The sequence below is a fragment of the Gymnoscopelus microlampas genome (assembly GCF_963454915.1).
Source record: "Gymnoscopelus microlampas genome assembly, chromosome: 19".
Classification (NCBI taxonomy): domain Eukaryota; kingdom Metazoa; phylum Chordata; class Actinopteri; order Myctophiformes; family Myctophidae; genus Gymnoscopelus; species Gymnoscopelus microlampas.
In genome coordinates this window covers 36,998,403-37,026,001 of record NC_139956.1, presented here as the reverse complement: position 1 = coordinate 37,026,001, position 27,599 = coordinate 36,998,403, and the positions used below count along the sequence as shown (strand labels likewise).

Sequence of the window (27,599 nt, the reverse complement as noted above, 5' to 3'; positions counted from 1 at the left end):
TTAAATGGCTATAACTAGTAGTCTGTCCGTCTGTCTGTCTTGCCCTAATCTTTGCAAAAATGGGAATGTTGCATATCTAGTATTGGCAATTTAATCAAGGAATAAAATAACCAGTCATTTTCTTCAATATGTCGTGTGTGAATCAGCGGGATTAGGGCCCCTGTGTGTGTGTGTGTGTGTGTGTGTGTGTGTGTGTGTGTGTGTGTGTGTGTGTGTGTGTGTGTGTGTGTGTGTGTGTGTGTGTGTGTGTGTGTGTGTGTGTGTGTTGTGGTAGTTAACTGTTATTGCCTATCTACCTGGCCTATTCATCACAATTCAGCCAACTTGTGAAACACGCCCCAACACACTTTACACATTAATGTTGATCATGATGAATGCAAATTAAGAACCTGCAAATTGCTCAATCTCTCTCTCAGCTAAGAGGGTTCCTCACATTTTTTTTCACTGTCTTTTTTGCTGTGTTTTTAATGTTGTTATTTGCTTTTCTTTTTTGCTGTATTGTTAATCATTTGTACTTGCACTTGTTGCTTATTCCTGCTCTGTAAAGTACTTTGAGCTGCATTTCATGTCATGAAAGGAAGGGACTCTTGGGACCCAAACTGCATGTCAATCGTTTACAAAACACAAAAGTATACCTACACATTATTACTGTCATTTATTCAGTCAGACTGCCTTTGTATATTATCTCTAGTAATATTACATAGGTGTAGAGGGGACTTCAACGTTTTTCCAGGCCAAAGGGACCCTTAGCTGAGAGAGAGATGAGGCAGGGACCCCCTTAGCTGAGAGAGAGATGAAGCAGGGCCCCCCTTAGCTGAGAAAGAGCTGAAACAGGGACCCCCATAGCTAAGATGGAGATGAATCAGGCACACCCTTACCTGAAATATTATTATCATGGACACAAAATACAATACATAATGCATTTGCAAAGATTAGGGCAAGACAGACAGACAGACAGACAGAGAGAGAGAGAGAGAGAGAGAGAGAGAGAGAGAGAGAGAGAGAGAGAGAGAGAGAGAGAGAGAGAGAGAGAGAGAGAGAGAGAGAGAGAGAGAGAGAGAGAGACACAGACAGACAGACAGACAGACAGACAGACAGACAGACAGACAGACTACTAGTTATAGCCATTTGAGTCAAACACTGCTCTAACACTGTTATGGTGCCACATCTATGTAGTCCTTGGACCAGACGAGATATCGATACCACTAAGTTGGCAAAACCTTACCTATACTAAATTGTTTTTTGGCCCAATATAAGTAAATAAAAATATGATAGACTTTCCATAGGAGCAGCTTTTTATATTTTTTGACATGTTGTTATTTTTCTCTATAGGCGGATTTTCATTCATAGCCAACAACATATTAAAAGTTATATAACACACTTTTTGGACATCACACTGCTCCTTTTTTTTATACATTAAACAAACCTGTGTCCAATTAAAGTAGTTGATGAAGTGGGTGTGGCCTATTTGGTGGTGGAGCAGTTTTTTCAGGAATCAAAGCTGAAGTAGTAGAGGCCCTAGGAGGGGTCCACGCGCGACTGCTTTTTTTTTTTCTAGTTTTGATTTTTGGCATCCATAGGACCTCTAATATTGGGATTTTGATGATCCCAAGAAAAAAAGTGGTCCCAAGTGTGTTTTTTTCAATGTTTTATTAACCCTATGAGACCTGCGGGATGGCTGGCTGGAACGCCGGCGAGACTGTCTTTCGGAGACTGTGGAACACTCAAATTTAGACGTAGCCCAAAGATAGAGATACCATTTGATTCCAGACAACCTCAGGTTTCCAATGGGACCAACCTTGTCATGCTACCTTGTCGGGAAGGGGGCTAAATACCTAATGATTCAAAGTTAAGACAACATTTTGGCGAGGGAAAAACGACCATCACCATTTTCCAAATGGTCCCTTTAAGCTGTCACCTCAATATATGTGAATGAAAATGGGTTACATGGATACCTACAAGCCTCTCCTGTACAGACATGCCAAATGTATGCCTATCTCATGCAGTTCTGGGCAAGAACCATGCAGTGTTTTGCATACAGTACCAATATGTAATTTCTGCCTATTGTAAAAAGGAGACCACTTCTAGGAGAGGAGACTGCATCTATAGCTGTATGAGACCACTGTACTGTATCTAGAAACCACTGTACTGTATCTAGACCACCACACTGTATCTATTGCTATCTGAGACCACTTTAATGTATCTAGAGACCACTGTATTGTATATATATACCACCGCACTGTATCTATTGCTATATGAGACCACTTTAATGTATCTAGAGACCACTGTATTGTATATATACCACCGCACTGTATTGTATATATACCACTGTACTGCATCTATTGCTACATGAGACCACTGTACTGCATATATGAGACCACTGTATTGCATCTAGACCACTGTGCTGCATCTATATCCCACTGTACTGAATCTATAAACCACTGTACTGCATCCAATCCCACTGTACTGAATCTATAAACTACTGTACTGCATGTATAGACCATTGTACTGCATCTATAGACCACATACATTGACCACTGTACTGTATCTATAGACCACTATACTGCATCTCAACTCAACACAGCTTTAAACATGTATATATAAAGCACATTTAACATGACTATGTCGCCACAAAGGCTCGGTAGATGCAGTACAGTGATCTACAGATGCAGTAGAGTGGTCTACAGATGCACTAGAGTGATCTACAGATGCAGTAGAGGGGTCTACAGATGCAGTAGAGTGGTCTACAGATGCACTAGAGTGGTCTACATATGCACTAGAGTGATCTACAGATGCAGTAGAGTGGTCTACAGATGCAGTAGAGTGGTCTACAGATGCAGTAGAGGGGTCTACAGATGCACTAGAGTGGTCTACAGATGCACTAGAGTGGTCTACATATGCAGTAGAGTGGTCTATAGATGCAGTAGAGGGGTCTACAGATGCACTAGAGTGATCTACAGATGCAGTAGAGTGGTCTACAGATGCAGTAGAGGGGTCTACAGATGCACTAGAGTGGTCTACAGATGCACTAGAGGGGTCTACAGATGCACTAGAGTGATCTACAGATGCAGTAGAGTGGTCTACAGATGCAGTAGAGGGGTCTACAGATGCAGTAGAGTGGTCTACAGATGCACTAGAGTGGTCTACATATGCACTAGAGTGATCTACAGATGCAGTAGAGTGGTCTACAGATGCAGTAGAGGGGTCTACAGATGCACTAGAGTGATCTACAGATGCAGTAGAGTGGTCTACAGATGCAGTAGAGGGGTCTACAGATGCACTAGAGTGGTCTACAGATGCAGTAGAGTGGTCTACAGATGCAGTAGAGGGGTCTACAGATGCACTAGAGTGATATACAGATGCAGTATAGGGGTCTACAGATGCAGTAGAGGGGTCTACAGATGCAGTAGAGTGGTCTACAGATGCACTAGAGGGGTCTACAGATGCACTAGAGTGGTCTACAGATGCACTAGAGGGGTCTACAGATGCACTAGAGTGATCTACAGATGCAGTAGAGTGGTCTACAGATGCAGTAGAGGGGTCTACAGATGCAGTAGAGTGGTCTACAGATGCACTAGAGTGGTCTACATATGCACTAGAGTGATCTACAGATGCAGTAGAGTGGTCTACAGATGCAGTAGAGTGGTCTACAGATGCAGTAGAGGGGTCTACAGATGCAGTAGAGTGGTCTACAGATGCAGTAGAGGGGTCTACAGATGCAGTAGAGGGGTCTACAGATGCACTAGAGTGGTCTACAGATGCACTAGAGTGGTCTACATATGCAGTAGAGTGGTCTACAGATGCAGTAGAGGGGTCTACAGATGCACTAGAGTGATCTACAGATGCAGTAGAGTGGTCTACAGATGCAGTAGAGGGGTCTACAGATGCACTAGAGTGGTCTACAGATGCAGTAGAGTGGTCTACAGATGCAGTAGAGGGGTCTACAGATGCACTAGAGTGATATACAGATGCAGTATAGGGGTCTACAGATGCACTAGAGTGGTCTACAGATGCACTAGAGTGGTCTACAGATGCACTAGAGTGGTCTACATATGCAGTAGAGTGGTCTACAGATGCAGTAGAGGGGTCTACAGATGCACTAGAGTGATCTACAGATTTTGAGTTTTTATTGTTGTTGACAAATAGCCACTACAATTGTGTTATTAAAGATAATTATATATATAATGACATACCATTTAAAAAGTGGTATAAACCAATTTTGGAACAGCATACCACTCCCAGGAACGGTGCATACCGGTTTGGAAAGGCACATACCGTTTTGGAAAGGCATACCATTTAAAAAATACGGTATATGCCATTATATAAAACAACATACCATGGTATTAACCTTAAAAAGTGGCATAAACCATTTTTAGAACAGCGAGTGCCCAGTTGCCCACATGTCCCTAGTGCCCAGTTGTCCAGGTGGTTTTGGTGCCCACCTCTCCAGGTGCACACATGTCCCTAGTGCCCAGTTTTCCAGGTTCCCACATGTCCCTAGTGCCCAGTTATCGAGATGCCTACATGTACCTAGTGCCCAGTTGTACAGATTCCCACAAGTACCCTAGTGCCCAGATGTCCAGGTGCCCAGATGTCCAGGTGCCCAGTTGTCCCAAACACATGGTGCCCAGATGTCCCTAGTGCCCAGTTGTCCAGGTGCCCAGTTGTCCCAAAAATATGGTGCCCAGATGTCACTAGTGCCCAGTTGTCCAGGTGCCCACCACATGTACCATAGTGCCCAGATGTCCCTAGTGCCCAGTTGTCCAGGTGCCCACATGTCCCCAGTGCCCATATGTCCAGGTGCCCACATTACCTAGTGCCCAGTTGTACAGGTGCCCACATGTACCATAGTGCCCAGATTTCCATATTGCCCAGTTGTACAGGTGCCCAGATGTCCCTAGTGCCCAGATGTCTCCACCCTTAATTGCCCACTTGTCCAGGTGCCCACATGTCCCTAGTGCCCAGATGGTTTTGGTGCCCACCTCTTCAGGTGCCCACATGTCCCTAGTGCCCAGATGGTTTTGGTGCCCACCTCTCCAAGTGCCCAGATGTTCCTAGTGCCCAGTTGTACCGGTGCCCACATGTCCATAGTGCCCACATGTCCCCAGTGCCCAGTTGTCCAGGTGCCCACATGTACCTAGTGCCCAGATGTCCAGGTGCCCAGTCGTCCAAAATATGGTGCCAGATGTCCCCAGTGCCCAGATGTCCAGGTGCCCAGATGTCCCCAGTGCCCAGATGTCCCCAGTGCCCAGATGTCCAGGTGCCCACATGTCCCCAGTGACATGTCCCCAGTGCCCAATTGTCCAGGTGCCCACATGTACCTAGTGCCCAGTTGTACAGGTGCCCACATGTACCATAGTGCCCAGATGTCCCTAGTGCCCAGATGTCCAGGTGCCCAGTCATCCAAAATATGGTGCCCAGATGTCCCTAGTGCCCAGTTGTCCAGGTGCCCACATGTACCTAGTGCCCACATGTACCTAGTGCCCAGTTGTCAAGGTGCCCAGTTGGACCATAGTGCCCACATGTACCTAGTGCCCAGATATCCAGGTGCCCAGTCCTCCAAAATATGGTGCCCAGATGTCCCTAGTGCCCAGTTGTCCAGGTGCTCACATGTACCTAGTGCCCAGTTGTCCAAGTGCCCACATGTACCTAGTGCCCAGTTGTCAAGGTGCCCAGTTGGACCATAGTGCCCAGATGTCCAGGTGCCCAGTCGTCCAAAATATGGTGCCCAGATGTCCCTAGTGCCCAGTTGTCCAGGTGCCCATATGTACCTAGTGCCCAGTTGTCCAAGTGCCCACATGTACCTAGTGCCCAGTTGTCAAGGTGCCCAGTTGTACCATAGTGCCCAGATGTCCCTAGTGCCCAGATTTCCAGGTGCCCAGTCGTCCCAACAATATGGTGCCCAGATGTCTCTAGTGCCCCAATAAATGTTATGGAAATGTATTAAAAAAAATAGGTTTATGCTAATAAATAGATTAAATGGATTACCTAGATAAGACAGTTTGTCTAATGAAACTAGCTGGGTGCTGATTACAGATAATCCACTTGTCCTAGCACTTTTTAACTTTATTATTTATTTGTATTTATATGTACATACACTAATGATAAGGATCATTATTATATATGATTATATTATATTATTATATACTAATATGAATTTAAATATCCACTGTAATCATGCCTATGATAATGCTACGTTTTAACACATTGGGAGTGAAATGCTTTAATATAAAACAATAAAACAAACAACAGTTATTAATTTATATGTCCACTGTACTAATGCAAAACAATCATTGTTATTGAGAGTAAAATAATTAAATAAATACAGGGATGTTGTGAGGTTTTGTTTTGCTCTTTATTTGCTTTTTTGTGCACGCGCGCACGCAAACTTGTGCATGCGCGCACGCACGTAAACTTGTGCATGCGCGCATGCACGTAAACTTGTACACGCGTGCGCGCATGCTTGCGCACGCGCTTGTGCACGCGCGACACAAAAAAAAGAACACTTCCGGTCCTCACACAGCAGCGCTCACGTATCAACGCTCACGCACCAAGTCTCGTCTGCGCGGACGCAGCTGGGTGCTCCTCTGTAGATCTGCTAAACCGGTCAAGTCTGTCTGTGAGCGACTGAGCGTGACTAATAACTATTAACTACAGGTTATTTTTTCTTGGACATACACTATTTCCACCCGATTATTCTACAGCATATTTGTGTATTAAATGTGATAGTTTTACAGTTTGTGACAGGCAGAGTATTGTAATCACTCCTGTCAGTATTTTAAAGGTAAAATTCCTTGACACACCAGGTTACACTTAGTTGACTGGGGTCCCCCAGGGTCTTTACTAGGCCACCTCCTTTTTTCCCTCCACCAAAAAAATAACCTATCTACAAGCTCACAAGTCACATGTGTGCCTTGTGAGCCACCATCTTTATTGTAGGTCAACATCATGGAAATTAGCTGTCTCTGTCAGGAGATGGAGACAAACTAACATACAACTTCTGGAATGTGGTGTGTGTGTGTGAGTGTGAGTGTGAGTGTGAGTGTGTGTGTGTGTGTGTGTGTGTGTGTGTGTGTGTGTGTGTGTGTGTGTGTGTGTGTGTGTGTGTGTGTGTGTGTGTGTGTGTGTGTGTGTGTGTGTGTGTGTGTGTGTGTGTGTGTGTGTGTGTGTGTGTGTGTGTGTGTGTGTGTGTACTGTACTCAAGTACAATTTTGAGGTATTTTTACTGGAGTATTTCCCATTTTCAGTACTTTTTCTTCTACTCCACTACATCTCAGAGGCAAATATTGTACTTCTCATCTACAATTATTTGAAAACATTAGTTACTAGTTACTTTTTAAAGCATACATTAACCACTTCAGCCATGGCTATTTGAAAATAGCCGATCTACAAGCTCACAACGCATCGCTTTGTGAGCTTGTAGATCTGCTATTTTCAAAGGATTTTTATACATTTAGAAACATGTGAAATGGTATATTGTGCATAATGAGTATTTTTACTTTTAGAACTTAGGTATATTTTGACGCCAATACTTATGTACTACTACTCAAGTAAATTCTGAATTCTAGACTTGTACTTGTAACAGAGTAGTTCTACATTGCAGTATTGATACTTTGAGTACTTTTTCCACCACTGTTAGTTGGTAGGCACAACATCCTTGTTTATAGGATGTGACGTGTGTGTGGTTGATCATAAGCAGTAAAGGGACATGTTTACTTATAGAATCGAAACCACAGAATCAGCACCAGCTACAGTATGAAGGAATGGGTGATTTTGTGCAATTTACACATTTCAGTTAAATTAAATATAATAATAATTATATGACTTAAAATGCAATATAAATCGAATGCATGGGAATGTACAGTCAAATTGACATGAAGTGAGTGACAGGTCAGGGACAGGTCACTGAAAACAGACAATCTACAAGCTCACGATGTGTGGCTGATGCAATACGTTGTGAGCTTGTAGATCAGCTATTTTCAGCATGTGATTACCACCATACGACTGTCACCAGTCTGTTCATTCAGTATTTGAATGAACAGACTGCAGTATGGCCTGTCTGACAGTAGCAGTGTTAAAAGAATATGGGTCAGTTGTTCTGACATGGTGCTGCACGCCCATTCATAAGCATTCAATATGTGCACTGTTATTAGAAACACTCATTCAGTATGATATAAAACCAGTTTGATGTATAAAATATATAACACGGTACAGCAAGATGTTAACAAGATAAACTGTTCCAAAGTCATTTTAACATAATAATATACCGGTATAACACAGCAGATGTTCACAACAAGATAAACTGTTTAAAGACAATTTAATATGAAATATATAACATGGTACAGCTGCAGGGATTAGCCTAATATTAATGGTTGATGTGAAATTCAGATGATCATCAGTAAATGAAACTTTTTTTTGTGGTTTAGAGATGTATCTGTATCTAAATCTGAGCCTATATAAACCACAACTCTTTCCATCGACTGCAAGCATACTTGGCTGTTCCACACAACCCCCTCGGTTATGATGGCAGTTCTTCCACAGAAGATGACAGCACGTTGTGTTTTCAATCATATATGGCTGTTCCACAGACCCCCCTCTCTTATGATGGCAGTTATTTTTAACCAACATCACAGGAAGTTGTGTTTTCATGTCCATGCCCCCTAATATGCAGACAGAGCATTCTGTTATCTACTCTATCAACAGAGTTTAGCAGCATTCTGCACTAAACTGTGTGCATGCACAAACATGCTATACTTATATAGATTTATATATACTAAATATCTTCACTGAAAATAGCCGATTTACAAGCTCACTCATTCAGAAACGCATCACGTTGCAATGAGTTGCAATGAGCTTGTAGATCTGCTATGTTCGCTGAATGTTAGTCCCAGAACAGGGATGCCAGGGTTTAAGTGGCAAAATGTGTATATAATGTATGTGAATATGTGTGAATATGTAGTAACTTACTGCCTCAGAATGAACATCGCTCCAAACAGATCTCAGGTTTTTCAGTGAGAGTCTCTCTGGCTGAGCTGTTAAGTCCAGGAGAACTCCGTCCCAAAGGGGAATGTTTCATTCAATGGGGACATTTCTTTTTTGCGGGGTCTTTTCTGCTATTATTTATAGTGTATAGTGGACAGGAAACAGGGAGAGGGAGATGGGGACAGACATGCAGCAAAGATTGTCGGGAACGGGACTCAAACTCGCTGTCGGGCTACATCAGGGCCCGGACCGCTAGGTCAGCGGTCGGGGCCCAATGGGGACATTTCTGAGTGTGTCCCACAGACTGGGGACAAATAATCACATCCCACCGTGTCATCGGAGACCAGTACCATTAAGATGCTGGAGTGTACTGGTGCAGGTCTGGACTGGCCATCGGCAGATTGGGGACATTTCCTGATGGCCTTCCTGTGCAATCACTGAAGTGGCCTGCAGTCATAGCCTGTCAAAACAGGACCATTTTTTCTTTGTTTTGACTTCAGCCCAGAAACACTATGACTGCAGGGCACATCAGTGAACACGGCTGGCCATGAAAGAGTTTTTTTTTTGCTGTGGCTGGGCGCAGGTGAGAACCACAGCCTCATTTAGAGTAGACTACCACCCGGCGGTGCATGGATAAAGACCCGGCGGCCATCTAGTGGTGTGTCCGCTAGCTGAGGACAAAACAATGGGTGGACTTTCGGGCTCGTGGGAGCAGATACGGAGAGCACTTTGACACCGGGCGGCAGTGCAGGAGTGGATTGGAACTTTGTTTCCTCTGGTGGTCCAGCCTAGGATATGGCCGCAGACTGGTTGTTAGAGCGGGTTTCGACAACTTGGGATGCCCCAGAAACGAGGCAGGAGGGCTGGCACAGTGTTGTGCTGTCTCTGCTATGATTGGCAGCCGCCATGCGGAGACACTGCTGCTGGTGCCCATGGAGGGCTGGGTGACATGACATGCTTGTTGTATCATGAGGACATTATGCCTTGACTTTGTGGATGTAACTTTGCTGCACCATCGGATTTGTGTCCTTGTATACATTTCCTTTTGTGTGGACATAAATACATTGTTAAAATGTGTGTGTGTGTGTGTGTGTGTGTGTGTGTGTGTGTGTGTGTGTGTGTGTGTGTGTGTGTGTGTGTGTGTGTGTGTGTGTGTGTGTGTGTGTGTGTGTGTGTGTGTGTGTGTGTGTGTGTGTGTGTGTGTGAGTGAGTGAGAGAGAGAGAGAGAGAGATTTTGGGGTCAATTTACTTATTTTAAAACATATTTACATATTGTGGCTGTCGGGCAGAGATCTTGTACCTACAGTAGGCCTATATTGCAACATGTTTTTTTCATAAATGAAATAAATGCCCTTTTTCTTGGACATACATTATTTCCACCCGACTATTCTACTGCATACTTGCGTATTAAATGTGATACTTTTACAGTGTGTGACAGGCAGAGTATTGTAATCACTCCTGTCAGTCAAAATAAATAAATCAAGAACAAATGTGCTGATTTTCATGAAACTTCTCATAGCTCTTAGCCACATAGAAATAGTGTGTGGTGTGGTCTGTCTGTCAGTCAGTCAGTCAGTCAGTCAGTCAGTCAGTCAGTCAGTCAGTCAGTCAGTCAGTCTGTGTCTCTCTCTCTCTCTCTCTCTCTCTCTCTCTCTCTCTCTCTCTCTCTCTCTGCTTCTCATAGCTATTAGTTCACTGTGAACAGGAAGTAGAAAGGCATTTCAGAGTCGTTCTTCACAGGAAAGGATGGGTCACATCTTGCACTGCATGCTCCGCTGTGAGTATATCACTAATATTACTAGTAGGTCTAATGAACTAGTGTTTCATCCATTTCATTGGAGGAATATGTGTACGTAAACAACAACATTTTGTTCAAGTTAAGCTGCTGAGTTTGACCTTGCTGTAGATTTATCATTTCAACAATAATATAAATTACTATTAGCAATAACATCCAAAAAACTATGATGATGCAACTATACCGAACAGAGACAGCCTCTTGCAACCACTCCTCGTATGCCACCATGTATTTATTCATTCATTCATTCATTCATTCATTCATTTATTTAGTTTGAAGTCAAAATGTACAAGCCGTCATACTCTGTGTGTCCCCCTTGACACCACTGTCTGTATTAACTACACACGTATGAACAACAACAACAACAACAACAACGTTGCTGGGTGTACTGCTTGTGTTTAAAACAAAGTATTTTTCACTGTTTCACAACTTTTCACTGTTGATGCAGTTTTCTTTCTCTCTGCTGCTGTTCACTCGGGGCTAGAGCCTAATGTATACTTCGCAGCACAACGGTGTCTGTCCCATGCCTAAAATAGCAGACATACAAGCTCATAACACGTCTTGGATCCGACTCATTGTGAGCTTGTTGGTCTGCTATGTTTATGGTGTGGTAACATTATGCCTAAAAATGGCATAATCCTGGATTATATTTATATAATATAATAATACAGGCCAGGGTCTTCAACGTTTTTCAGGTCAAGGACCCCTTAGCTCAGGGGTCTGCAACCCGCGGCTCTGGAGCCACACGTGGCTCTTTAGCCCCTACCTACTGGCTCCCTGTAGCTTTACAAAAATAATATGGAAATGAAATATGTTTATTTTCTTCACATCTTAATTTTATTGTATCGTTGCTGTAGTAGGCCAAACATGACACTTGTATTTGTATTTAGTAATTTTGATAGGCTAATATACACTTAATAGCCAGTATTGACTTCATTATAAGGCTCAAATATATTTGCGGCACCAGACAGGTTTTGTATTTATTTTTTGGTCCAAATACTAATAGTAGTATTACTATTAGTAATAGTAGGCCTAATAATCGGCCTAATAGTCTGACACATAGTTTCAGTGTTAAAACAGATAAAATAATTGCTATCTGTGGTTCTATATGGGCTGTGGCAATAGTTTTGACAAATAATAGCTCGCAGCAACGTATTGAAAGAAATATATAATTGTTCATTTTTGGAATCATGGACGTGGAATGGAATTTTGAATTATGAACAATGAACTTAACAAGTTCATTTTAGAATTTGTGAACTGAACTTTGGCCTAATGTATATCAAACTGAGGGTCATTGCAATTAAAATGGTTGTAAAAGTCTTCTCTTCACGGGCTAATATGTGTCAATTTGGGGGTCCTTAACATGAAAAAGTTTGAGAACCACCGGTGTAAAGTAACTAATACATTAATTACTACAATTACAGGGTCTTTTTTTTTTACTTTACTTGAGTATTTCCATTTCTTGATACTTGATACTATACTCCAATACATCATAATCATAAACATTGCAGATCTACAATCTCACAACACAGTAAAAGCCTTAGTATTAATTTAACTCTGAGTGTACGAATTGAACCAATGCAGCTGAGGATCAATTTTATTTTATTGATTATCAGACTCTATCTAAAAGAAAACAACATTAACAATTATATTGTTTATTTCCCTACAGGACAGAGATCATGGCCTCTGTTGGTACATGCTTGCTGTTTTCGACCATCATCCATTTCAGTGCAGGAGGAGGTAAGAGTGATGGTTTCAATCTGACATGCTGTGTGTGTGTGTGTGTGTGTGTGTGTGTGTGTGTGTGTGTGTGTGTGTGTGTGTGTGTGTGTGTGTGTGTGTGTGTGTGTGTGTGTGTGTGTGTGTGTGTGTGTGTGTGTGTGTGTGTGTGTGTGTGTGTGTGTGTGTGTGTGTGTGTGTGTGTGTGTGTGTGTGTGTGTGTGTGTGTGTGTGTGTGTGTCACTGCCCATATTTCACCGCAGGCTGAAACCCCACCTCTTCAGAAAACACTACCCTTCCTCTTCGCCTTGCCTACTTGTTGTTAACTAGTTGTACGAACTCTTGTTTTATTGTTTCATTGGATCTTGTTTATTCGATACACTTATTTGTTTTAGCTCTTGCTCATTTAATTTGCCTATTTTGTCGCATCTGTTAATGAAAGTAGGTTGCTGATATATTGCACTTTTACTTTATCGCTAGGTATACTCTTGGTTGCTTGTTTTAGAAGAGAATGCACTTAATACATTACATTACATTACATTACATTACAGTCATTTAGCAGACGCTTTTATCCAAAGCGACTTACAATAAGTGCATTCAACATAGGTAGGGAACGAAACTACTAATCACCAGAAGTCTTAAGTGCATTTCCTGCAAAAACAAGCAACCAAGAGTATACTTAGCGCTAAGGTAAAAGTGCTATATATCAGCTACCTACTTTCTTAAACAGATGAGACAAAATAGCAAAATCAAATGAGCACGAGCTAATACAAAAAGTGTATCGACTAAACAAGATCCAATAAAACAGTACAACATAAAACAAGAGTTTGTACAACTAGTTAACAACAAGTAAGCCAGACAAAGAGGAAGGGTAGTGTTTCCTGAATAATAATAATAATAATAATAATAATAATAATAATAATAATAATAATAATAATAATAATAATAATAATAGTAATAATAATAATAATAATAATAATAATAAGTGTAATAATAATAATAATAATAATAATACTTCTGGTGATTAATAGTTTTGTTCCCTACCTATGTTGAATGCAAGTCGCTTTGGATAAAAGCGTCTGCTAAATAACTGTAATGTAATGTAATGTAGTGCGTGCGTGCGTGCGTGTGTGCGTGTGGCACGGTTGGACCAATTGGCATGAAACTGTGCACACACACTGGAGACATCACATATTGGCCTATAACTCTTGAATCGTGTGTCATACAATACAAATGTTGTAAGACTGTACAGTATATTAAGGTTGGGTCTAATGCATTATAATAATAATGAGCAAGCGACGATGAAGGGGCCCTCGCAGCTCTGTCCACGATACAAGTCTGTATGAAAATTAGCTGAACAGTTTCGTAGGTTGTTGATGCTGAAGGCAGGAAGTGGAGTAATGGCTATTTAAAGCCCAGCCAATAGGATCACAGAGGGGGAGGGGCTTGATCAAGTCCCCATCGGCCGTCTAAGTGTACTTGGGAGGTTTTGTAGGTTTTCGATGCTGGGAACCGGAGTTATGGCTGTTTAAAGCCCAGCCAATAGGAATTATAGATCGGCTATTTTCACTTCCTGTTTGGCGTTGAAGTTTGACGCTTTTTATCGTTAAGGTCTTTTGTGTACGCTGAGCGAATTTGAGACGGCTCCGACAACCCGCCTAGGAGGAGTTCGTTATAAGTACAACTCGTGTGCCAAAAACGCCACTATAAATTAAAAATGGACGACTTCCTGTTTGGTTTAGGTCATGGTTCCAAGAGACTTTTTAGTAAGTCGGGACATGATACAGGTGTGTACCAATTTGCATGCATGTAGGTGAAACCGTATTGTGGGGCTTGAAGCACAAACTGTTGTAGGGGGCGCTATTGAGCCAGTAGGCCACGCCCCGTTTTTAGACTATTAAAAAACACAATTTTCCACCACTGGTACTGTGTGTGCAATGTTGCGTAACTTTTTGAGTACGTTTAGACCCTCATTTTCCCGATTCATTATCAATAGGGCTTCGCACTACTGTGCATTGCTCGGGCCCTAATAAGAGTTCCTTTGTCAGGATCTCAGGATTGTTATGATCATAGGCCATTAAAAAATATTAATTCAAATGTTTAAGGTATTAAAATAAGAAACATGGACCTGCAACCGTGTGGTTGTATTCAATCATATTGATTCATAAAGTGATTCTCATTGGGTGATTAATTTAATGCAATTTAACAGATCTGTTCTTTGAACTATAATGTATTGTTCTCTTTCTTTCTTTCTTTCTTTCTTTCTTTCTTTCTTTCTTTCTTTCTTTCTTTCTTTTCAGTGTCTCTGGAAGTGTCTCTGAAAGTCAGTCCTGACAGATCAGACTTCTTTCCAAGTGAGTCCATCTCACTGAGCTGTGAGGAGGATCACCATCCTGTTCCGGGATGGTCTGTGAGAAGACAGCTAACCAATACGACTGGGGACGGTGGAACCTGTGGCAGTGAATGGGGATCTAATGAAGGTATAGAGGGATATATGGATGGATGGACGGACGGACGGATGGATGGATGATACTGTAGATGGATAGATAAACAGACAGATAAAAGGCCAAGGGGTGTGCATTTCTTTCCCTTATAAGACAATCTGATACAGTACCTATCTATATATGGGCGATGCTAAGATTCAGGGACAATATCTAGTATCACTTACAGTACAGTAGGTAGCTGCAGCAGGACAGTTCGGTTCAGGAGGGCTCCCCAAACTGAAAAAAAAATCACACCCTGTGTGAAGGAAGCGGTGCCTTCGGGGCGGGGCTTAACTCATTTCAGTTCGTCCCTATTGGTGGTCTGAGTCCACTTACCAAATTTGTACTTGGTAGCATGCTGCAAACTGGAATGATGGCTGTTTAAATCCCAGCCAATGGGCAGACAGAGGGGGCGGGGCTTAAGTAATTACAGTTCGTCCCTATTGCTGGTTTTAGTGCATGTACAAAATTTTTACTCCGTAGCATGCTGCGAACTTGAGTTATGGCTGTTTGAAGGCCAGCCAATGGGAAGACAGAGGGGGCGGGGCTTCAGCAATTCATGCTGGTCCCTATTGGTGGTCTAAGTCCACATACCAAATGTGGACTTGGTGGCATGCTGCAAACTGGAGTTATAGCTGTTTAAAATCCCGTGCTCATACGGGCGGACGGACATAACATACGCTGGGGGTCCCTGGACCCCGCTTTGATAACTTCATCAATTCATGCTCGTCCCTATTGGTGGTCTAAGTCCACATACCAAATGTGGACTTGGTGGCATGCTGCAAACTGGAGTTATAACTGTTTAAAATCCCGTGCTCATCCCGTGCTCATACGGGCGCTGGGGGTCCCTGGACCCCTCTTTGATAACTTCATCAATGCATGCTCGTGCCTATTGGTGGTCTAAGTCCACATACCAAATGTGGAGTTGGTGGCATGCTGCAAACTGGAGTTATAGCTGTTTAAAATCCCGTGCTCATTCATCCCAGGCTCAAACGGACACACGGACAAAGTCATGTATAGAGCGGTTGGCACCGTTAAAAACACAACAACAACTCAAGCAAATGTCATTCTCACTTCTGTGTCCTGAAAGCCAGACCCCACTAGAGTTCTCAACGGGCCTGAAAATTAAGGCCCGAACCGGAACTTGATTTTAGGCCCCATCATTTTAGGCCCGAGACCGACCCGATAGATAAAAAAGTGAGTGTGTATGAGAGAACGGACTTACAGTTGGTGAAATGGCAACTTCCCAACTTCTCATATTGTAATTAGATGTATTTCTTTTCATTGTGATTGTGTGTAGGAGTTTCCTGCGTCAGGACACTGTATCAAGCAGACAATGGAGTTTACTGGTGTCAGTCTGAGTCCACGTCAGAAGTCAGCCGGTCCATCCACATTAAGATCTCTGGTACAATCAATATAATTACACATTTAAGTGCTAAAATGCTGCATTTCTCTCCATGAATCCAACAGTGCATTAAAAACACTAGAGATATAATTTTAGTAAATTTAGTAAAAATGAAAAAAGGACCAAAATCTTTTTAATGTCAATGAGGATTAAATAGTGGTTCTGGATATTTGACATTTTATTTACAGTAGAACTGTTAAAACATCAGTATCACAATGGAGTCCATTTGTGTTATACTGTATATATCAGTACGACTGAATGACAGCTGTGTAGGTGGAATTATGAATATGTACCCCTGTTATTATATATGTTTCACCCTATGCTAATATATAGATAGTAGTAGATACATAATAGTAGATAGACGTGGTTGATTTTGATTGGATAATGAAGACTACCGTTGTTATCTAAATTAGCTTGAGGAGCAACCAAACATCAAATGTTCATAACTCACTGCTGTTGGTTCTATAGATCTTCATAACTCAATATGTTGGTTCTATAGATGTTCATAACTCAACATGTTGGTTCTATAGATGTTCATAACTCAACATGTTGGTTACATATAGATGTTCATAACGGTGTTCACTCTCCATTCCGACATCTCACCACTCCGACTAGTGGCTTCCGCGTGCGGTTAGGGTTAGGGTTAGGGTTAGGTATAGGGTTCGTCAACGTCGGAAAGGCGACATGTCGGAAAGGAGAAATGCACCCGTTCATAACTCAACATGTTGGTTCTAGATGTGATCCTGGAGAGTCCTATTCTTCCTGTGCCAGATGGAGGTAATGCCGCGTTTCACTGCCTGTACAAAGACAAGACATCTGGTAATCCATCCTCTGGCCTCCCAGCTGATTTCTACAAAAATGGAACCCTCTTCAGCACAGAGTCTACAGGACAGATGACCATCCACCATGTTAACAATTGTGCTGAAGGATTCTACAAGTGCAAAATCTCTGGCCGTGGAGAGTCACCAGAGAGCTGGATGGAAGTGACAAGTGAGTCTTTGTCAGATTATTTGAACATTATCAACATGAGAAGATAAGCCAGTGTTTGGAAACTGAAAACCATTGTTTAGTTTAGTTTAGTTTATTTTAGTTTATTTGCATATACATTTTTAAAACATATGATAAAAACAAAAATGGAAAAAGGAAAATGGAAAAAAACAAAAATCTAAATCAAAACATGATGAGCCGGAAAGGCCAATCAAACCCAGAAGGGCTTGTCTGGTGGCTTTCCTATATCATTAAAGCTTAGGAACTAAGGTGTTGACGAAAGATATTTGGAATATTCTATAACAACAACAACAATAATAATAATGATGATAATAATAATAGCAACAACAAATATAGAAATAATTATTGTAATAATACATTATTTATAATGATGATAATAATAAGTAATACTGATAATAACAATACCAATCAAAGCTGCAAGCAGCTTTAATTCCACGATACAAGTCTTTTTGGCAATCAGCTAAAAAGTTAGGCTACATAGCTTAAGCAATTACAACCTGTATTGGCCGTAAGTGTGCTTGCAAGTTTCGTATGGCTGTTTAAAGCCCGCCCAATAGGAACACAGAGGGGGTGTGGCTTAAGACATTTCAGCCTGTCCCTATTGGCCGTCCCTATTGGCCATCTAAATGTTCCTAGGAAGTTTTGTAGATATTCGATGCTGGGAACCGGAGTTATGGCTGTTTAAAGCCCAGCCAATTGTAGATCGGCTATTTTCCCTTCCTGTTTGGCGTTGAAGTTAGACGCTTTGCCACGGTCACGCCGTTTTACAAAAACTCAAGCTTTTGATAACTTTTCATCGTTAACGTCCAGGGCTGGACTGGGACCAAAATTCGGTTCTGACATTTTGGCCCAGACCGGCCCACCACAACCAGCGCGCAGATAGCAGATACTCTACCGCCCACTCCGTCGAGGCACATACAAACGCACGCCCTTAATACCACCACTTTTACTGAAATGCATCCCATGTTCTGGAGTTCTGGAGCCTTGAGTAAAATAAATGATAACTACACAACCCGTACATATGATAGTTAGCCTACAGTACTCAAAAACCATTAGAGTGTGTTGCTCTTATAAGGAGGATGCAGGCTAAAGCACATCCTACTCTGGGGAGATGATATCCACTGGAGATGATGTATTGGACCTATTACAAACCTGGACATGAGCAGTAGAGGACTATTATGAAAGGGTGAAGTATGTACATGATTACATGCAAAAATTAGTGTGCATGCAGTCAGAACTTTAGTTTGCTAAAGTAAACAAAACAAGGGTAGGCTATAATGGGCTGCCTGGGTGTCAGGAACGATGCATGACACTTGCCATTTAATTATTGGCAGAAATGTTCATTAATTGCAAAAATAGCAGATCTACAAGGACACACCACATCACAATGACACTGACTTGTGAGCTTGTAGGTAGTTATTTTTGTGTGGTTAATATGAGCATCTTATCAATCAATTAGGACAGTATAGGATTATTATTGTTTGCCATACTTAGAAATCTAGACATAATTACTTGCAGCACACCATGCAGAGTTTGCAGTTTAATGTTCTTCAGATAGCTAGCAACCATTCTAAACCATTTTGTGATAGAAACCAGGAAGACATACAGTCCTCTGTTGTGCTCACCACCAACATGTTGGGCTAGTGAAAGTTACAGGTATGGTGTGTATGATATGAAATGTATTACCATAATCACAGTCATTTAAAAAAAAATCATATTCCATCATATCCTATCCACTCCAGTCACTTTCAGTTGAGCACTGCAGAGGGGGGCTGTGTGTGTCTGTGTCCAGCTGATGCTCGTTGACGCTCGTTAATGCATCAAAGGAAGGCAATTATGTTTGCACTTTCAAATAGGTCTACATCTATGATAGCATCAAAGCCAAAGTTTTTACAAGCGACACTCTCTGGCTTATATGATATTTTGCTCAAGCTGTTGTTAAAACTAGGCTACGTTTGTTGGTCTTGTCCAGATGACAAGAATATAACAATTTTAGTGGAATTTCTATTCATGCAGTATTTATATTATATTTGTTATTAGTGTCTATATGTCCTCTGAAACAGTGTGGTTTACAGTATGATGTTGCTTCTCTTGTTCCTTAAGCTTCTATGTATAATTGTATATATTTTTGTGTGTAAAACAAAATTTGGAAAACTAAACTGTGCTATTAATTGTTGGGGTCCTGTTAACTTTACGGCCTTCAAGGCCCCCCTCCTCAAAGGGACCTCTCAAAGTGGGCCCTTTAAGGACCACTGCTTCACAGTACAACCCCTGGTTTGTACTGTGGAGCAGTGGTCCTTAAAGGGCCCACTTTATGGACCACTGTTTTAGGCCCTGAAACAGTGGTCCTTAAGTTTTAGGCCCTGACAAGGGCTGGGTTTGAGGCTCAGACCCAGTGAGAACCACTGCTGTAAATATAGAGGAGGGGCCCACACACATTTGATGATTTAATTGACCTATACATTTAATTTTAGTAATTGTCACTAACCGCGCGGCCTGCTATGCTCACGCAACTTATGTTTAACCTCAGGTACTGTACATACCGCAACGCATAGACATACTAAGTGTAAATATGTAGATACATTGCTGTTTTTATAGATTTTTCTCTCTCTTCCCCTTGCCCCCCCCCCCCCCCCCTTCTCTTTTTTCTTCCTAATTTGAACAGATAAAACGGCCATACTGAAAGCTGACCATACAGACATACCTGTAGGGGGCAGTGTTACACTGAGCTGCTCTGTGGAGGGCTCATCTGAATGGAACTACTACTGGTACCAACATAACAAGGACTCACTGATCATGCAAGATGCTGTTCAATACTCTACTGGACCAATCAGTGTGTCTGAAGGTGGCATCTACTGGTGCCGAGGAGGGAGAGGAGAACCAGTTTGCTACACTGAATACAGTGATGCAGTCACCATAGACAGAATTGGTGAGTCATTTCATTTGCTTGGCTAAAAAGAATTATAGTGAGACAAAAATTGATTTTACAGTGTGGCTGAGGGCTAAGCTGAATGGTGTCTTGTACTGTTTATAAGTAGAATAAGTCAGGATCAGGTAGGATGGTTACTGATTTTAATAACAGTAGCAAAGCTCCAATATGTTATACAAGCAATTACAACAATGGTCACAACAAATTATTTTAGGAAGATCCGCCCTCCTAATCTTCCCCACTAGCAATTTTCGCCATCCGACGAGCGCCATCTGACGTCAGATCCTGCAAACATTCTGTGATTACTGTTGCTAGATCTTGCGAGAGTGTTGCTGGGACAGAAAAGGGTTGATAACAAAGTAGACTTTCTCGTGATTCGTCTCTCTGAGAAATGCCATTTTAGTTTCAGAATGTTTGGAAAATGTATGTCTTGTGAGGAATGCGTCCCATATTTAGTTCAGTGACCAGAGTTGGCGGGTCTTGCTTTCCTATTGTTTGTCTTGGACCACCTGTCTATTTCCTGTAGTGAAAGTGAAGTTTTGTAGCAGTAATTTTCTATGCTAATTTGGATTGTATTTTATTTGAACAGAGGGCGGGTCTGTTGTGATACTGCAGCCCAGTTGGTCTCACATATTCACGGGAGAGACCATCACTCTCAAGTGTGAGATACTGGGGAAAAGTGACACAGACTGGAAGTATGAATGGTTCACATCAAGCTCAGCTTCATACAAACCAGAAAACCAGGCTGAATTCAGAATCAGCAGTGCCTTTGTTTATCACAGTGGTGTCTACATGTGTAAGGGTCGTGGCAAAAATGACCAGCAGTCTTCAACAGGGTGGAGTGATGCTGTTCAATTGATTGTGTCAGGTAAGTCAGATTTATCTCCCATATAGAAAATGTAAAGGAAATATTGTGAATTGGAGTGTGGCAACTTCCACAAGACTGCATGAAACATCAATAACAGACCATGTCAACCATATTTATAATTCAAAGAAATGTGTTTTTCAACAGCAAAACCCCAGTCTGTTCTGAGTTTTTCTCCTTCATGGTTGAGTCCTGTAACCTCGGTGACTCTGAGCTGTGATGTTAAAGAATCATCTGAAGGCTGGGGGTTTTACTGGTACAGGGCTGTACCTAAACCATCAGACAACTCCTACACTTATGAGCTCTTACATGGTAGCCACAATGGGACTGTAGACGGTTCCTACATCATTCATGGTCCTACAGGCACAAGAGGATATGTGTGTAAAGCTGGGAGAGGAGACCCAGTTTATTACACCGAGGACAGTGAACCTCAGTTTGTGTGGTCTGGTGGTGAGTGTGACTCATAATTCATCATTTATAAAGGTCGTTTTCTGACATTCAAACATACTTTGTTTGACCTCTGATCCTGTGTTGTGTTTTAGATCTCCATTCTTCAGCTTCTCTCACAGTGAGTTCTAGCAGAACTCAGCACTTCATCTACGAGTCTGTCTCACTGAGCTGTGAGGGAAACTCTACTGAATGGAAAATGAAGGGTTTTAATGATCGAGTAAAAGAGTTATCATCTGGGCTATTAATGAATGAATCTACATGGACGAGGAACGTATCTACAAATGACAGTGGTGTGTACTGGTGTGAGTCTGGATTGGGAGAGTACAGCAATGCTGTCAACATCACAGTACATGGTGAGTCCAGTTACTTACATTCACTTTACCTAACAATACTGCAGCATTCCATCAACTCATTATAAACATGCTTTTGTATTTGTTCACTGTGAATTCTAACATTCTGTACTGTTTTAAAACGATACACTGTTTTACAGATGGTTCTGTCATCCTGGTGAGTCCTGTTCACCCTGTGACCGAGGGACTTTCTGTGACTCTTGGCTGCAAACGTGAGAAAGACATGTCACTCTCTAACGTGGACTTTTATAGAAATGGAGAATTGGTCCAAACTAAAACCAATGGAGAGATGATCATACCTGCTGTATCTAAGTCTGATGAGGGCTTCTACAAGTGTAAATATTCTGGAGAAGAGTCACCACAGAGCTGGATGGCAGTGACATGTGAGTATACTGATATTTCCTTTTTTTTCATTTATTTGAACAGTCGGTATACCCTTTAAAAATTCCTATTCTTTGTCCTAATTCTGAGTTACATGAATGGTTTCTTTTTTTACTTTTTACTCAGGCATAATTGTACTTAATCCCATTACCAACTTCATGCAAGTGATAATGTACACAGAATCAAAGTTAAAAAGACACTCATTTAAATTGTCTTAATTATATGAAAGAAATGCACAGCTTTGTTTGTAAACTATTACAGAATAACAGACATGACAGTGGTCTCCCAGGGTTATAACAGCAGTTGAATCATGTTTTGGAACATACATATAGTACAGCCTACAGTACAAGCTAAAAGGAGTTGTTCTAATGCTGCTAATCTATTTATTTCAAATGCAATTGTCATTACCGTCATTGTGTCTATATAGACTAAATGCTAAAATTAGTTATTTCTTTCAAATGTTGTTTTCATCCTTCAGTGTCTGGGCCTGTGGAACAGATTTCTCCACTTATAATTGGACTGATTGTAGGACTTCTTGTTGTGATTCTTCTGACCATCTTTCTGGTCCTGCTGTGTCGATACAGAACATCCAAAGGTGAGAATGACTACATTAGATGGATCATCTAGAATATAATCACTGAACAACTCTCCATGAAACATACTGAGGAGGTTGAGGTTGTTCTACTTAGTCACCTTTTTATATTATCATTAAGACCGCCATCAGACCACAAACATTATATTGTAAAAAAATGTGTTATTACTTATTTATACGATTTTATATTGTTTTATTTTTGGCCATAATCTCTATTTATCTGTTTGATATATTTATTTGATTGTGATCTTTATTACATGCTGCTCTTATGCTTTCTCTGTATCTAGAACGACTGCTGCCGTTTACAGTCTACCAATTCCCCTTAGAATTGATAAACGTTATCTTATCTTGTCTTTTTTTATGTCTGTAGTCAGATTATAATCACAGAGCAACTCTCCATATATCATACTGAGTACTATGGCATAACAATATTAAGGTTCAAATATGTAATGGTTAATCTAATTTTTTTAATTTACAGGTCGATGTTGTGTCAGGTAAGTACAGTATTTATCTCTGTCTATTCATCATGACAGCAGTAGATTCCAACTTGTTTTCTACTTCATTTATGCCAAATATTTACCTTTTAATTACAGGACCGTTCAGTCTCAGGGAATCAATCAAGGCTCAGCTGACTACCAGAACACCAATCAAATTGGGGCTCCTGATGATGTGTACCTGCAGCACGGTCAGTCTGATGAACCAATCATGTTTTCGCAAGTTCTTCTGATTAGAACAACTGATTCTAATTGAATCTGAATTCATTATATCTTTAAAATACATCTTCATTCATGAAAACATGAGTGTTCTTTTTGGAAGCTCATTAAAGTCAGTTTGTTTTGTGTATTTCCTAACTACGGGGGAGGCTGTGGCTCAGGAGGTAGAGCAGATCGTCCAATGATCCGTGGGTCGGTGGTTCGAATTCTGGCTCCTCCTGTCCACATGTCGAAGTGTCCTTGGGCAAGACACTGAACCCTAGGCTATATTGCCTCCAATGAGTCGGTTGGCATAAGCTTGCCACCATTGATGTGGGAAGTGAGGACACTGGCGTTGACTGTTCCCCGCTTCATGTATTAATGAATGGAATTGTAAAGCGCTTTGAGTACTTAGAGAAGCGCCATGAAAATGCAATTCATTATTAATTAGTAGAGCAAGAAACTAAATTGAAACCATGTTTGAAATAACTAAAATAAGCACCACATTAATGCTTATGTTTACCTTTAGATGACAACAGCATCTATGAAGTAATCCAGCAGCCACATGACAATAACAATGGTACAGTATACTTTTTAAAGATACTTGTATTTCATTTTAACGTGGAATATGAATGTTAGATTTTCTTTTTTCAAGTTCTGGTGTATCACTTGATTTGTTAGAAATGTTGTATTGATCCCTGCTGAGTACAGTAACTTATCAGTGGTTTGAGATGGCATGGCTCTCTGTCAACTGTCTGTTCACAGAACAGTCTTGTCTACATTGTGACATTGTCACCACCGCGTTAACAGGCTTTCTCATGAAGGAGAAACTGACAAACAATTATGCCTGTAGGTTTGTATTTGGTTCAAATATTTATCTTATATATTTATTTATTTTATTTACAGATCCAGGTCGTGTCAGGTAAGTACAGTATTGACCTCTGTCTATTCAACATGGCAGCAGTAGATTCCATCTTGTTTTCTACTTAATTTGTGAAAAATATTTACTTTTTAATTACAGACCCGTTCAATCTCAGGGATTAGCTGACTACCAGAACACCAATCAAATTGGGTCTCCTGATGATGTGCACCTCCCACTGCCGCACGGTCAGTCTGATGAACCAATCATGTTCTCGCAAGTTTTTCTGATTAGGACAACTGATTATAATTGAATCTAATTTCATTGTAACTTAAAAATACGTCTTAATTTATGAAAACATGAGCGTTCTTTTTGGAAGCTCATTAAAGTCAGTTTGTTTTCTGTTTTTCCTAATTAGCAGAACAATTAATGAAATTGAAACCACGTTTGAAAATAAGCACCACATTAATGCTTATGTTTACCTTTAGATGACAACGGAATTGATGAAGTAATCCAACACTCCAATGACAATGACAATGAAAATGGTACAATATACTTTTTAAAGATCCAATCCAATTATTGTAATCTAATTTTATTTCATTTTAATGTGGAATATGAATGTTAGGAATGTCATTTTTTCAGGTTCAGGTGTATCACTAGATTTGTTAGAAATGTTTTATCGGTCCCTGCTGAGTACAGTAACCTTTAAGTGGTTTGGCCCTCTGTCAACTGTCTGTTCACAGGACAGCCGTGTTACAGTGTGACATTGACACTACACACTTAACAGGCTTTCTCATGAAGGAGAAACTGACCAACAATTATGCCTGTAGGTTTGTATTTGGTTCAAATATTTATCTTAAATATATATATTTTTTATTTACAGATCCTGCCTGTGTCAGGTAAGTACAGTATTGACCTCTGTCTATTCATCAACATGACAGCAGTAGATTCCACCTTCTTTTCTACTTCATTTATGATATGTAATCTTTTAATTACAGACCTGTTCAGTCTCAGGGAACGAATCAGGGCTCAGATGACTACCAGAACGCCAATCAAAGTGGAGCCCCTGATGATGTGTACCTCCCACTGCAGCACGGTCGGTCTTTGAACCAATCATGTTGGCTAAGGACTTAGGATACTTCTGACATTTTTTCTGAAATTCTTCTAATTTGAATTTAAATGCATTATAAGTTCATAGCTGAACATAAATCTCTTTCATTCATTAAACTATGAGTGGTCCTTTTGGAAGTACATTAAAGTCAGTCAGTTCAGTGTTTGTTTTATCTACTAATTCACAGAACTATTCACATAACTATTTTTTAATTGTGCTAAACAAAATCCACTTTATTGTGTATTTGTTTACCTTTAGGCGACACAAGCTTTTATGAAGTACTCAAGCGATCTACTGACTATGAAAACGGTACAGTATCTAATGTTTAAATGTTCTCTGTCCAGAGTTATTCATATTTTTAGGCCAAGTGGTTGTACATTTCCAGTAAGCAGGATATTTGTGTATTTTTTTTATTTTTATTTTTTATAGATGGAATGGGAATTGAACTCGGTGAACAACAACACTCTGGCAACCAACTGCAAGGTGAATACACCAACAGATTCATCAAACTGTTCAAATATGACCCTCATTCTGCAAAGCTTCTAATTGTCTTTCAACTCATTTTCCATTACAGAATCATCAGGAAGGCATGAATCTACATAAGAGGAAACTCTTTGATAATGGATGTGGAGGTAATGCTGAGTATCAAATAATCCAGAGACTAGAGTTAATGAAAAGTGGCGTTCTATCCTGTAAATGTTTTCTGTAACTTTGTTTCAGGTCCTTGGATAGAAATGTGTAGGACAACCCAACTTGAAATATGGTTTTATTGTCAAATCACCTTGGAAATAATGTATTATGTGCTGGCATAACTGGGGACTGACTGTCACTTTTATACATCAAATGTGACAATTCCCAGAGCTCAAAGTTTTTTTTTTTATGAACCTCTCTCTCAAACAGTAATTGGAAAGTGGCAAAAACAGAATTGTTTCTATATAAACAACTGGCTTAAAGATTATTTGTATTTGGTGTCTATGGAGCAAACAGCATTGCTTCCTCAAGTTCTGTGCAGTAACCACATGGACTATTTGAGTTTAATCATGACAGTTTTGAATGGAAATGGTAATACATTAGGATTCACATTAATAATAACACCCAGAGGAGAATAGCAGTCCCTGTTTTTTTTTGTTTACTGATCCCCATTCCCCATCCCCTTTAATTACAATACGTATATGTATGTGATACTTTAATGATCATACTTGGTGCAGGTGGGTGCTCCACAAGACCATGATGATAATTACTATAGTAAGTTGTATATATACAGTAGGCTTATAAAATGTATAGTTTTTTATATCTGTAAATCTGTAAAATGAAAAATCTAAATCTGTGCTTCTGTGTCAAACATTCCATGAGGACTGCTGTAACACGTTTGAAGATGTGTTGTTATGGTTTCCATGGCAATAAGCCTCAACGGGTCATCTCAGAAGTACTGTAGGACAATGGTTCTCAAAGTGGGGGTCCCCCAGGGGTCCCCAGCTGAATTAGGTAATAGCATCACATGCATCTTAACCACTTTATCCATATTTTATACATTGCAGATATACAAGCTCACAGCGCGTCACTTTGTGCCGCACTGTGAGCTTGTACTTTTTCTATTTTTTTTACATTTTTGAAAAATCACAAAGATGTTTGGAAGATGTTGAATAATTTCTATTTTTTTATTTTTACACAAATCCTCTCTTCTGGGGGTCCCTGGCACAAAACATTTTCAGATGGGGGGATGGAGGGAGATCCGCAGCCAAATACATATGCATTTGGGTTCCTTGACATGAAAAGGTTCGAGAACAACGTCTGCTGTACATTTTACGGTCTGGGAACCTATAGGCTTTGCAGCATCTTACCTGAGGATCTATAGCAAAGTCACTGTCATCTCTTAAATTACTTCTGAAAAACTACTTTACTGTGTTTATTTGATTGTCTTTTATCCATGCTGATTTCCTTCTGTGTCTTTTTATGTTTGTTTTTATTGATGTTCATT

General features: G+C 40.7%; 1 protein-coding gene and 1 long non-coding RNA gene across 2 annotated transcripts; both read left to right on the top strand.

Annotated features, from left to right (window-relative positions):
* Positions 1-10,745: 10,745 nt before the first annotated feature.
* On the top strand, positions 10,746-27,276 carry LOC311035414 (sialoadhesin-like). Its single transcript, XM_084043594.1, has 14 exons — positions 10,746-10,759; positions 12,447-12,517; positions 14,797-14,976; positions 16,280-16,384; positions 17,120-17,374; positions 20,058-20,321; positions 20,911-21,189; positions 21,334-21,636; positions 21,729-21,989; positions 22,127-22,369; positions 22,846-22,962; positions 26,051-26,104; positions 26,196-26,253; positions 26,342-27,276. The coding sequence occupies exons 2-13, from the start codon at positions 12,457-12,459 to the stop codon at positions 26,222-26,224; spliced, it is 2,151 nt and encodes a 716-aa protein (XP_083899720.1). The 5' UTR covers positions 10,746-10,759; positions 12,447-12,456; the 3' UTR covers positions 26,225-26,253; positions 26,342-27,276.
* LOC311035422 lies at positions 23,521-25,141 on the top strand. The gene is made up of 5 exons (XR_014599712.1): positions 23,521-23,644; positions 24,181-24,231; positions 24,558-24,573; positions 24,673-24,758; positions 24,999-25,141. It is a non-coding gene; the product is annotated as an uncharacterized lncRNA (long non-coding RNA).
* Positions 27,277-27,599: the final 323 nt, after the last annotated feature.

Bases quoted from the DNA above. Each gene is read 5' to 3' on its own strand.
- LOC311035414 (XM_084043594.1), top strand. From the start codon at position 12,457: ATGGCCTCTGTTGGTACATGCTTGCTGTTTTCGACCATCATCCATTTC. The intron at 12,518-14,796 runs GTAAGAGTGATG...CTTTCTTTTCAG, and splicing joins CCATTTCAGTGCAGGAGGAG to TGTCTCTGGAAGTGTCTCTG. The intron at 17,375-20,057 runs GTGAGTCTTTGT...TAATTTGAACAG, and splicing joins GAGCTGGATGGAAGTGACAA to ATAAAACGGCCATACTGAAA.